Source organism: Saccopteryx bilineata, chromosome 2, assembly GCF_036850765.1.
Source record: "Saccopteryx bilineata isolate mSacBil1 chromosome 2, mSacBil1_pri_phased_curated, whole genome shotgun sequence".
Classification (NCBI taxonomy): Eukaryota; Metazoa; Chordata; class Mammalia; order Chiroptera; family Emballonuridae; genus Saccopteryx; species Saccopteryx bilineata.
This window is the reverse complement of record NC_089491.1, coordinates 362,797,530-362,811,123: the sequence shown is the minus strand read 5'-3', so window position 1 is coordinate 362,811,123 and position 13,594 is coordinate 362,797,530. Positions and strand designations below refer to the sequence as shown.

The following is a 13,594-nucleotide window of genomic DNA, read 5'->3' as shown; positions in this document are numbered from 1 at the left end:
CAGAAAAGGGGTTATACTGTAGGCTGACAGCTGGCAGAGGCAGCAAGAGGTTATTTGAAACAGAACATATCATCCTCTGGGAGAGCATTGCAACAGTCCCACATGCTCAGATTAAAGAGTGAGCCAACAAACTAGTTCTTCTTTGTTTGGATTCTTACCATAGTTGGCCTAGAAGAACAGAAGTGAGAGGCATTGGCAAGTTGCATTTTCACTCCACTTTACAAAACAGAAATTTAAAAGGACTCATTGAGCTGCTGACATGACAGTTCAGTTGGGCACAGTGGGCCTCCCATTCAGCTGAATGAATGGGCACTAAGATGGAACCCCACCCTCTGGTTTTCTGTAGGAAGATAAAAAGGGGAAGCTCTTACCCATCACCATCCAAATGGATTAGGGTGTCACTCCAGAGAGGCAGGACTAAGCCCATGGTACAAATGCTACTGCAAGACAAGAAATAGTCAAGTTATTTTTTGTTATTCTAGCAGTTCTGTTATTAACTTTTTTAGCACAAAGCGTAAGTGAACCCCTAAGCTCTAAATTCTAGCATAAATGTTAGAGTGGAGAAATTTTTATCATATTACTATTAATCCAATATATGTGGTTCAGAAATTGTTTCAAACAGATGGTTAGTTAGATCCTTAAACAGTTAACAAAGAAAACACTGACTGAGCTCCCTGTATCACTGTCTTGTAAATAGTCACTGTCTAAAAAAAACCTGGTGGTTGCTACTGACTTGCAATTGGCAGGTCTCTGCTCCAAATCACAGCACCCAACTCAATTTCAAGAATTATTTCTAAAGCCGAAAACCATTGCTGGTTGCTGAAGACCTCTGACTGTGTGACTTGCTCAATTCTAATTCTGAGGTTTACATAGATTTGTTGAACCCCAGAATACACTCAATAGTCTAAATTGGAAAGGTAATTAAAATATGCAAAAAGTAATTGGTAATAGCTTGTGTTTACATTAACTCAAATAAATATAACAGTGCTTGTGACTACAATGACCTAGCACTGCTGAAATGCAGAGTGGTCCAGGTGTCCCACCTAAAAAAAAAAAAAATATATATATATATATATATATATATATATATATGCAGAGTGAATAGGAATGTCAACCAACAAAAGGGTAGACCTAGTATGATGTATTAAAATATGATTTAGCCTGACCTGTGGTGATGCAGTGGATAAAAAGTCGACCTGGAACGCTGAGGCTGCCACTTCGAAACCCCAGGCTTTCCATGTTAAAGCACAAACAGGAAGCAAATACAAATTGATGCTTCCTCCTACCCCCCCCAATCTCTATAAAATGAATAAATAAAATCTTTAAAAATATATTATTTAAGTCATACAAGAAGGAAATTAGCTTTAAGTTAAGGAAACAGGTAGAGATAGGAAGCCAGACTCAATTGTGTGCTCTATCACGCCACTTCTCAGTGGCATGGTGTAATCTACCCCAGACCTCTGCTACTTTTTCTCCATAAGTCTGTCATAAACCATTTCCCCTCTCTATCCAGTCTCCCAAAGTCTCCTATACCCTCTCTTGGCCAATCTATCTATCTAGAAAAGTAGAGTATTATAGTAGAAAGAGCCTTGGATGTGAGGGCAGAACAGCGAAGTATGGTTAGAGCATGGGCTCTGGAGTCAGATGGGTTCTGGAACCTGAGTTCTTGCACTAACTGTGTTATAATCTTAGGTAAATTATTTGATTGCTTTGTGCTTGAGTTTCCTCATCTGTAAAACTGAGATAACAAATAACTTCTATATTGGGCTGTTTTGAAGATTAAATTAAGTAACACACGAAAAATGAGTAATCACTACTAGTCATTGAGCAGTTACACTCTGCCAAAAGAGCTGCAGTTGCTCTCCTGCAGTATTTCCATTCCCTTTGGCAAACCTCTCTCAGCCTTAATTTCTTCATCTTAATATGCAGGTAACAAAATATACCCTCCCAAAGTTATCATGGAAATCTAAAATATTTAAAGTGAAACAATATATATTAATGTACTGAGATATAAAACAAATGTTGACCATGAAGCTGTAGTGGGTGACTTTGGGGTGGAGGGGACTTAAGAAAATGTATTAAAAACAACATGAGGAATACCAAGCTTTAACAGCTGGAGTCACTGCAGGGCTAATGAAGGCCATGCCCTAGTTGAACTGTGTCTAATGATTTCCACTGCACTTGCTGGCCTGTGTTACTCAACACTCCACCAGTGATTCCAGAGTTCAGAAGAGATCCAAATCAAGATGAAAACAGCTTATCCACATTGGATCCCTGGGCCTGTACTCCAGATGCAGTCATCACGCCAGAGTTTGGGAGGGAGAAAGACAGCTCCACCACTATATTTGTTGAGTAGATGAGTACAAGGAAAATCTGCTTTAAAAATCATTTCCCAAGGTGGAGTGCAATTATTTTTAGGCTTTTGTTTTTGTTTTTGGTAAGTGCTTAGCCAGGTTCCTAGCAACAACTACAATTTGGTTATAAATATGAAGGGTTGATGACCTAGTAACAAAATTAGAAATTAAGCAATTACAGAAGAAGAAGATACAGAAGGTGAGCTTGTGACCAGACCAGTTAAATTTTGGACAGATGACAATGATAATACAGAAACCAAACATCACACTTTCAGTTTGTATTCTTACAGTATGTTATTTTAATTTTTATTTTATTTATTCATTTTTAGAGAGGAGAGGGAGAGGGAGAGAGAGAGACAGAGAGAGATAGAGATAGAGGAGAGAGAGACAGAGAGAAAGAAGGAGGGAGGAACTGGAAGCATCAACTCCCATATGTGCCTTGACCAGGCAAGCCCAGGGTTTTGAACCGGCGACCTCAGCATATCCAGGTCGCTTTATCCACTGCGCCACCACAGGTCAGGCTAGTATGTTATTTTTACAATAGGAAATAGCTTTTTCACACAACAGGGAAGAAAGGCCTGAATTAGGCACACCTACATTTTTATCCAGGTTTGAATCTCATGAATTTTTTTCTCCATTATGGTTAACTTATTTTATTAGATACTCACTCATTCAACAAATATATACTAAGGGTCTACATGTACCAAACATTTCAAAGTGCTGGGGGAGGGTGCAAAGAAAATAATATAACAACACATAAAGCTCTATTATTTTATAACCTGAAATATATCCAATGCAATTTGGAAATCAAGGTTTTGCTATATATTTAAAAATTACAATAACACAATACTCAAAGAACTTGTAAGCAGGCTAAAAGAATTGCTGTAACATTTCTTGAGAATTACTTGGGAAGAGTATGTCATAAGCAATCTGTGTTCTACTTTGGTTTAGTACTGTACTGAAACATTAACTTTTTCTGTTGTCAGATACAAAATGATACAAATTCTTTCAATAGCAATTGAGATAAAAATGATACTAGATTATCTGAGCACCATTATTCTCAAAATAGGCAGCATTTCTCTTAACTGTTCAAGGAACTTATTCAAACAGAGGATATATGAGGATATATGAAAATTCACAATAGCCTGAGTACTTGAAATGGGCTAGTTATAACTGAGGACTGAAATTTTAATTTTATTTAATTTAAATAGTCACACATGGTTAGTGTCTACCATACTGGACAGTACAGACCTAGATATAAAAACCCTAATCACAGGTCTTAAAATACTAATGAATGTAGGCAAGGTAGGTGTTCTCACAGGATGAGTGTTTACAGAAAGGTCTGTTGCTTAGCTAACATGAGAGGTTAAAACCATGCAAGAGGAACAGCTTCCTAAATGTGGCTTACTAGCTTGTGTAATTTCAGAGCATACAATTAAAGGCTGTAAATTGTATACAAGGTAACAACTCTAGCCTTGTGATCACTGTGAACCCATAGATCATTTGTAGGTTGACTGCTATGTACAAGCTCAGGTAAACACTAGTTTGGGAAACTTTCTTGTGACAATGTGACACCCCCCCCCCCCCCCCACAGGACAATTAGATCACTCTCAGTCTTCTCTTTCCTTTGTGGCTAAATTCTCCCAGGCCTGGGTCACACCCCTAGCTACTCCACAGTTCCATTCTAGTCCTGAGCCAGGAAGTCAATGCTTTGAGACATCTGGCAGGATTTCCTGAGGCTTATTATCTAGAGTGCAAAGATCTGCTTAGCAGCCACATTCCACTGTCTTCCTAAAGTTTCTCCAGAAAAAGGGGGAGGGGCAACAAACCTCAGGGACACAATAAAAGCCAGGTTTTGTGTAATGTCTGATATCTTTAATCATAGGATGTAAAGTGCCACTAAAGCCAATGGTGAATGATTATAAGTTTCTGTTTTGAGTTTAAGGACAAAAGGAAGCAAAACATTTGACAAAAGCAAGGTATAAGGCCATGGGTAAATACAGGAGACTGTGGAGTTAAAGCAGGCTCTCTTTAAACCCAGCCATTGGTGCACTATCACAAAGGGTGTGTGCCCTAGAATCACCAAAGTGAATAGTTACTGCTTCAAGAAAATCCCTTCCACCAGAGATACAAACTTTAACTCTTTGCTTTATATCACCACCTAAAGATGAGAGGAAGGTAAGGAATGGTGTAAGTTAGAAACACTATCAAAGACATTCATTAAACATTTTCATCTCTAAGACTGTGTGACTAAGAAGCTTTTGTGTTATCTAGTTTTAGACATTTAACCTTAAAAGTAGAACTGTGTAAGATGTTTTTGTGATAATTCAAAAGGCAACTGGAATAAGTTATCTAAAAAGGAGTCTTCTCATCGTCCCTTTTATGGATACCATACCTGTCATTAGAGGAGAAATCCATTCCTAGAACGATGCTTTCTTCAGTGTCTTGTCTACCATTAGTTGAAACAACTACCATGTAGCGTGTTCGATTCTGGTAAGTACTTTCTAGTCTTACAGCCTGGAGTTTAACAGACAACAGAGAAATTTAAAAATTTAGGTCAATTTTAGATCATTCAACCCTTTTACATCTTAAAGCATACTCAGGGAGACAGCAGAGCCAGTAGTTAAGAGGGCTAAATTCAAATCCCAGCTCATGTATTAACTACAAAACCTTTAAAAATTATCAAATTAACTGGAGGGAGGTACAATAATACTTATCCCATAGGACTGTAAGAATCATATAAAGCACAGGGCTTGGCATACAGTAAATAAATGCTCAATAAATGTTTATAATTAGCACAATTTATAATAACAATAACCAGGTCATATTCTAAAGATCAAAGAGGGGAATGTGGCCCTGGCCGGTTGGCTCAGCGGTAGAGCGTCGGCCTGGCGTGCGGGGGACCCGGGTTCGATTCCCGGCCAGGGCACACAGGAGAAGCGCCCATCTGCTTCTCCACCCCTCCCCCTCCTTCCTCTCTGTCTCTCTCTTCCCCTCCCGCAGCCAAGGCTCCATTGGAGCAAAGATGGCCCGGGCGCTGGGGATGGCTCCTTGGCCTCTGCCCCAGGTGCTAGAGTGGCTCTGGTCACGGCAGAGCGACGCCCCGGAGGGGCAGATCATCACCCCTGGTGGGCGTGCCGGGTGGATCCCGGTCGGGCGCATGCGGGAGTCTGTCTGACTGTCTCTCCCTGTTTCCAGCTTCAGAAAAATACAAAAAAAAAAAAAAAAAAAAGAGGGGAATGTGAGGTTTTATGAATGGGATCATCGAACTCACAGATCAAAGTCCCATAAACAACTGTAACATAAGGCAAAATACTAATATCTAAGAGGAGTTGTTCTATTGAATTCTTACAGATTATACACTACAAAATTTTCTTCTTTAGTTTCAACAACAAAGAAATATTTTTTTCTAAAGCTTATATTATTTTTTACCAGAAAATTTTTATTGCTTATTTATGATATTTTAAAAGAGGCTTCAGAAAATTTTAATATAGACAAGCTCTTTGATGATATTAAGGATTGTTAGTGTGATAATGGCATTGTGGTAATGCTTTTTTCTTACATATCTGAAGTGAAATGACATGGTGTCCAGGTTTCACTTTAAAATATTCCAGTAATGGAAAGCAACTAAGATGTTCTTCAGTAGCTGAATGAATAATCTGTGGTACATCCAAATAACAGAATATTATTCAGCACTAAAAAGACATAAGCTATCAAGTCAAGAAAAGACATGGAGGAATCTTAAATGCATACTAACTGAAAGAAGCCAATCTGAAGAAGGTAGATAATGTATGATTCCAATTGTGACAATTTGGAAAAGGCAAAACTCTAGAGTCAGTAAAATAATCATAGTTTCCAGGGGTTAGAGGATTTTTAGGGCAATGAAACTATTCATTATTAAAACATATAGGATGTACAACACCAAGAGTAAACCCTAATGTACACTACAAACTCTGAGTTAATAAAGATGTGTCAATATAGGTCTATCAATTATAACGAATGTACAACTCTGGAGGGGGAGGAAGATAATGGGGGAGGTTATGCATGAGTGGGGAGGTGTATGGGTAATCTCCGTACAGGAAGTTCTCACTTAACATTATTGATTAGGTTCTGCGATTTTAAGCGAAACGACATAACAAAAACAATTTTACCATAGGCTAACTGATAAAAACAAGAGTTACATTCTTATCACATCTCATCATAATAAAACAAAGTTGAATAAAATTATGTTATTTGAGGATCTGCTGTACCTTCTGCTTAATTCTTCTGTGAACCTAAAACTGCTTTAAAAATAATCTATTTAAAAATTTTTCCTTAGTTGATAGATCTTCTGTTAAGTGTTCTAATCATTATTATCACCACCACCACCACCACTATCAGACAGGACAGGTTGGAATGAACTTTTGGAGGTGAGGGATATATGTTCATGGCATAGATGGGTATTTACTTATCTCCAAACTTATCAAGTTGTACATATTAACTTTTTGTATGTCAATTATATCTCAATAAAGCAGTTACAAATTTTTTCCAATAAAGAAAATAAAGGGGGTATAGATGAAAGAAATCTGGCAAAATGATGATGGCATATTAAAGCTGGGTAATGGGTTCATGAGGATATATATATATAATTTTTTTGTTGTTGTATTTTTCTGAAGTTGGAAACGGGGAGGCAGTCAGACTCCCGCATGCGCCCGACTGGGATCCACCCAGCATGCCCACCAGGGGGCAATGCTCTGCCCATCTGGGGCGTTGCTCTGTTCCAACCAGAGCCATTCTAGCGCCTAAAGCAGAGGCCATGGAGCCATCCTCAGTGCCCGGGCCAACTTTGCTTCAATGGAGCCTGGGATGCTGGAGGGGAAGAGAGAGACAGAGAGGAAGGAGAGGGGGATGGGTGGAGAAGCAGATGGGCGCTTCTCCTGTGTGCCCTGGCCGGGAATCGAACCCGGGACTCCTGCACATCAGGCTGATGCTCTACCACTGAGCCAGCCGGCCAGGGCCTGGATATATATTTTATACTTTATATGTTTGGGAATTTTCTTAATGAGAAACTCAAAAAGTTACTTTATAAACCTTAAAAATAAAGTAAAATGGCTTCCACTCAATATTCATTCAAATATTACTATACTCTATTGCGTATACAATCAGAGCAGAAGTGCTAAGGATTCAAGGGTGGAAGAGAAAGAGATATGGTCCCTGACCTCATTGGGTGTACAGTTTAACCCATTCTTCTTTTTATCTATTAACAAAAAGCCAGGAAAATGTATACTAGGGGCAATCTCTTCTGTATAAAACACCCCCCTCCTCATTCCTTGTCTCAGAAGGGAAACAGTGTTCTAAACCAAGTAAGTGGCTCAAGATATTTGTCAGAAAATTGACAAAAATTTCTATTTGGAATTCTTTCAGGGCTGCTCTTCTTGGGACCTCCTTCCCCTAACTCCATCACAATTCTAAAAGTGGCCAAGCAGAGTGAAAAAGAGACATAGCTACATAGCTCAAATGGCTCATGCCTTAAGGCAGAGGTGAGATTTCCATGGCTCTCTTTTTGTCTCTATTCTGATACTCCTACGAAAAGCCAGGGAAACACGAACAGCAGAAATGGCTACATCAAAGCTTGTTTCTATTAAGAGGTGATTCAAGAAGAAGGTAATGCTCATCATTCTGATTCCAAGTATACAAGATAGAGAGCTGTGCTGCTGGCTTTATGTTCCATTAAGTAATAGAGCATTTCAATCCAAATTCACTTGTGAGAAGCTAAGAGGAAATAATATTTCAGTTGATGAAGGTCTAGTCCTAGTGGGCTGGGACCAAGTGAATAAGTACTGCACACACAGAACAATGGATAGGCGCATATGTACATGAGGAAGACTGAAAGGCAGCACTGACCCTCTGTTCTAGAAGTGCTCCGCAAAATATTAAACTAACCAGAAACCCAGTGCAGGTAAACTAGATAGAGTTTCTTATAAATAAGATCTCAGATACTATTACATATCTAAACTTGGGCTTGCCTTGGCAAGCTTTGAGCCAACTGTTCAGTTTCCTGAATATGTTAGAGTCTCTTTTATCCTCTGTCAAGGCTCTGAGAGTCTCTGGCAAGGCTCAAATATAAATGGCATGGGAACAACTGAACTGTACTCCTGATAATTTATCCACAGCTTCTACACCAACTAGCGGCAACTGATTGGCTAAGCTGAAACTGATAAAAGGAAAGAAAATAACCTCCATAAGTATAAACTATCACGCAAGTTATCAGGCCAAGTTAGCAGGTGGCCAGCCAAGAGTTTCTTTGTAATATTCAGAGCAAACACCGCTTGTCTCCTTTTAAAAAGTGTGGTGTATGCATTTAATCAATTTACTGGTCTGTTTATAATACCAAAAGCATTTCAAACGTTTGGCCCTCCCCTGAATAATCTAATCTCAACAGAATATCCCAAACCGAATGGGAAAGGCCCCAGACATCTCATGCTGACTTAGGCTTGAGTAACTAACTGCACATCTTATATTCAGTGAATTTTAAGCTTATTAGATGGAAGAAAAGCACTGAGGTCTTGGGATTTTACTTGAATCTCTAGATGGTACCTATAATAATTACTAAAGTCTTACTAACAGGATGTGGAGCTTTATTTAATCAGGCAGTCAGGAGCCACACCGTTAATTCAACTCCTACATCCTAATTAGAAAAATGAGATGACACTTTTTTTTATAGAAAAAATTCTGCAATATCAGGGGACTGACCTCAGGCTCCAAAATTCTTTTAAGCTTCAGGATTCTAGGTTAAAGAATTAAACAAAATTTTATGAGCCATAGCATAAAGAAATTCTGAATACCCACCCTGGTTTGAAGTTCACTCCACATTCCCCTTTTGGGGAGAAGAGTAACGAAATCTAATAATCTAATTTAATTCATCAAACCAATTAGAGAAATGGAATTTAAAGGGGTAGTTTGTACATAATACCCTAATATTAGAATTGATAGCAATTCCAATGTTTCTAGTCCCCAGAACTTACATGGTATAAATGACTGGAGTAAGACAATGACTCCAATGCATTCAATTAACTGAAGTTCTCATCGAAAAGGATACTAATTGCAGTTTATTCTAATTGTCCACACAAAACAATATTTTAGATTTTAAGACGTGGCTGCAATAGTAACTGAGAAAAATGTCCCAAGAAAGACCATTTACTGCCTAAATCTGAAATCTGAGTACAAGTTTCCGGTGAACTGGATCCAGCAATCCTAGGACTAAGTAGGTTTAAGGAGTTATCCCTTGCCTGCTTTATTTCTGAGGTAAGAACCCAACCCATTTTCAAAATTTATCTACCAAAGAGTGATGTTAAACTTCCCTCAGTAACTAATTTAAATGCATTTGATTATAAGCAGTTCACAAATACCCTCTGATCCAATAACTTCATTCCTCAGCACAATTTCACATCAGGAAGTATCGTATTTTTCGCTCCATAAGAAGCACTTTTCCCCCCAAAAAAGTGGAGGGGAAAATGCCTGTGCATCTTATGGAGTGAATGTTCATTTTTTTTTAGCTGCTTCGGGTTCCCGGAAAACTAGAAGAGTATTTGAACATTAAAGTCTCTTCTCATTTGTTAATAACACTACTAATGGTTGTTAATACTGCTGTTGAGTTTACATTGTTGAAATATTATTGTGGTATATTTTATTAAATATTTTAACACACCATTTGGTTCAGAATATTTTTTTTCTTATTTTCCTCCTTAAAACCCTAGGTGTGTCTTATGGAATGAAAAATACGGTACTCCTCCCTAAGCTCACACTGTACCTTTGCCTTTAATTTTTTTTTCCACTAGAGTCTAACATCATGTCCCTGCATGCAATGTTTATCCACAGGGAAGCCATATTATAAAGTTACAATGTCTAGACAGGCAGCTCACCCAATCCATCAGAGAAAGGTTTCAAAAGTATGTAAATATTAAATTCTAGCCAAAAGAACAAAGCAAAGTCAATATCTAAAAATTAAAGGAGACTTCGTGTGACACTTAACTAAACACTGTCTTCAAAAGAAATAAAGCTTGAGGGAGACTCTGGATTTAATTTTTTAAATCTATCTTCATGAAATTCTTGAATAAAAAAACCTGACATATGCTGTGTAGCCATTTTAAAAGTTTTATTCACAAAAAATCATTTTCTTAAACTCTCCTGCAAAGTACTCAAAAACACCTCCTTGGACCTTATTAGCACCTCAGCTCTATCTAGTTAAGAACCTTAGTTGATGCTACTTCAAATGTCAGGAAAGTTCTTAATTTCCTCCTCTATTTTTTTTTATTAAATCAATTGGTCTTTGATAATGTGCACCAGTACTATAAAACCACTGTCTTCACTGTACCAGCTACGGTTTCCCTAAGTACTAAAGTTAATGTCTGAGACCATTTGAACGCAGGGTTCTCTGGAGAAAAAATTGATTTAGTCCTATTTTTAATGCTGAAGCAAATTGTGGGATTTGGTAACTCTTGTTAGTGAGTTATTAAAAAATTAAAGGCAGGACTTTCAGTTGACTATCAAACTATCAACCTTATGCATGAGCCCCAGAATGAGAGTTTTAGCATTCCAAATTTAACTCAAAACAAAAGGCTTTGCTTTGAGTTTATAAACGCTCCTTTCAGTTGGAAAAGTGCTAATTTGTCCAAAGCACACAATGTATTTACTCATTTTCTTGAAGATGACTCACACAGTAATCTGAAACATAATGACTATGTGTTTGTAACAATTCAAACAACTGTAAAATGGCTTGTTCTTTGAACTCTGAATTAATTTAGAAGGGTCAGTTACATTTTCTGAATTTACGCTTTATAAATGTAGAGCAGCTAAAGCTGTGTACTTTAGTAGGCAAGAAAAAATTTAATTGCCAATTCTACTTGCCTAATTGCTTCCGTAATGCTCTCCCATGTCACCTGTGGTTAAACTTAACATTTGGAGGTGCAATCCAAACTCCACAGGTTACCAGTGAGAAAAAGATCAAATGAGTGAGCGATAGACATCAGCTTTAGCTCTACTAAACCACACAATTTTTGGAAACTATCAACAAATATCTATTGTACATATGTTATGTATAACAAGTAATCATTAGGGGCTTTAGGGGAGTTGTTCTCAAGTGTGACTCCTGGACCAGTAGAGTAGTATCAGCATTATTTTGGAAACTTGTTAAAAATGCAAATTATCACTGCCTCCCCCTTCCAAAGTCAAACTTCAGATGGAGTCCAGCAAATGGCAGTAACAAAGCTCTACAGGTGGTTCTGATATACTTTAAAGTTGTAATATCACTATTTGGGAATATTAATGCTCTAGGAACTATACCCTACTTTGTTCGCTTATAAAGAAGTGTTTTAGAAGTACGTCAAGAAATATAGACAAGATTTATATAAATAATACGTTAGGGCCCTGGCCGGTTGGCTCAGCGGTAGAGCATCAGCCTGGCGTACGGGGGACCGGGTTCGACTCCCGGCCAGGGCACATAGGAGAAGCGCCCATTTGCTTCTCCACCCTCCCCCTCCTTCCTCTCTGTCTCTCTCTTCCCCTCCCATAGCCAAGGCTCCATTGGAGCAAAGATGGCCCGGGCACTGGGGATGGCTCCTTGGCCTCTGCCCCAGGCGCTAGAGTGGCTCTGGTCGCGGCAGAGCGTCGCCCCCTGGTGGGCGTGCCGGGTGGATCCCGGTCCGGGGCATGCGGGAGTCTGTCTCTCCCCGTTTCCAGCTTCAGAAAAATACCAAAAAAAAAAAAAAAAAAAAAAAATAATAATAATACGTTAGGATTAGAATATAAAAGTAACTATTACAGGATTTCTTCTTTTAATTCCTTTAAATTTCCAAGTGAGCTTCTCAACAAAAATTAGTGGTTATGTCAAGGTGATAAAGGCAGCATTTGAGAGACAAGAAATGATAGAATTTAAACAAAGAATAATTAAGTGAATGAAGAATCAGTAGTTACCAGAGTTCAGAGGCCTGATCAACTTTCTAGTCATTATTGTATTCTACTCATTATTTCTCTTTCTAGAGAGAAAGCAGAGATCTAGTACTTGAACTTAACATGTCTATGAAAACCCAATTAACAAGTTACCTGTCTAACACAGAAGGGTTCATCACCACACACCTGGATTATTGCAATAACTACCCAGCAGGCCTCCCCAGTTTAAGATGGCCACCTCTTTCCCTCTATTCTGTATTAGCTTTTGAGCCATTTTTCTTAAACACTGTGGCTACCTAATAATTTCTTGGCTCAGAAACCTGTAATGCTTTCCTAATGCTTACTGAAGAGGTAGAGGTACTATCTCCAAGTATTAATCTAGAGGTTCAGATAGGGAAAATAAATGAGTCAAGTAGGCCATGTGAATACAGAAAAACAGTTCACTTTCCACAAAGAAACACACCCATCTCATTTTTGTTTTCCTACTTTTTTTTTTAGGTGAGAGGAGGGAGATAATGAGGCAGACTCTCACATGCACCCTGACTGGGATCTACCCGGAAACCCAATCTTGGGAAGATGCTCAAGTAACTGAGCTATTTTTAGCACCTGAGACTGATGGGCTCCAACAGAGCTATCCTCAGCACCCGGAGCCATACTCGAATCAATCCAGCCACTGGCTATAGGAGGGGAAGAGGGAGAGAAAGGGGTATGGGAGAGGGGGCAGAAGGAGATGGTCACTTCTCCTGTGTGTGCTGACTGGAAATAGAATCCAGGACGTCTATACACTGGGCTGACGCTCTATCCAGATCAACACTTTATCCACTGTGCCACCATAGGCCAGGCAATGATGCTCTATCCACTGAGCCACTGGCCAGGGCCATTTTCCTACTTTTATTAAATGTTTTACTATAAGGAAACTAACATTGAAGGAATGAGTACAAATGGTGACACTTAGCTTTAGTGTCCAGGAGACAATATGATATGTGGGGATCATGGTAAATTAAGAACCCAGGCCACACCAGTGTTCTCCCCTCCACCAAGTCTAGCCAAGTTTGGCGCATAAGAACAAGGTCCCAGGGATGCTAGTATTTTTTATTTTTGAAGAAAAGCCCAAGTCTGGATTTTTATGTGAAATCACCCAACTTTTAAAATTCTGGCTGAGATTAAAAAACAAAAACAAAAACACTGTGTGGTCCAAACAAAACACATATCTGGCCTATGGACTGCCAGTTTGAAATCTCTAGTTTGGAGCACGAAGTCCCTATCTGCCTGCCTAGTTTTCTGGTATCTTACCTTCCCTATAGTAATGATAA

General features: G+C 38.7%; 1 protein-coding gene and 1 non-coding gene across 3 annotated transcripts in view; both read right to left on the bottom strand.

Annotated features, from left to right (window-relative positions):
• The window catches only part of SSH2 (slingshot protein phosphatase 2), a 286,303-nt gene that overhangs the window by 52,939 nt on the left and 219,770 nt on the right, over positions 1-13,594 (bottom strand). For both annotated transcript variants that reach the window (XM_066263132.1, XM_066263131.1), the window contains 2 exons: positions 4,750-4,871; positions 372-440 (listed from right to left, as the gene is read on the bottom strand). In XM_066263132.1, the coding sequence (XP_066119229.1) occupies positions 372-440; positions 4,750-4,871 (191 nt within the window). The remainder of the gene's footprint in view (positions 1-371; positions 441-4,749; positions 4,872-13,594) is intronic.
• Positions 7,276-7,351, bottom strand: TRNAI-GAU (transfer RNA isoleucine (anticodon GAU)). Its single transcript has one exon. It is a non-coding gene; the product is annotated as a tRNA-Ile (tRNA).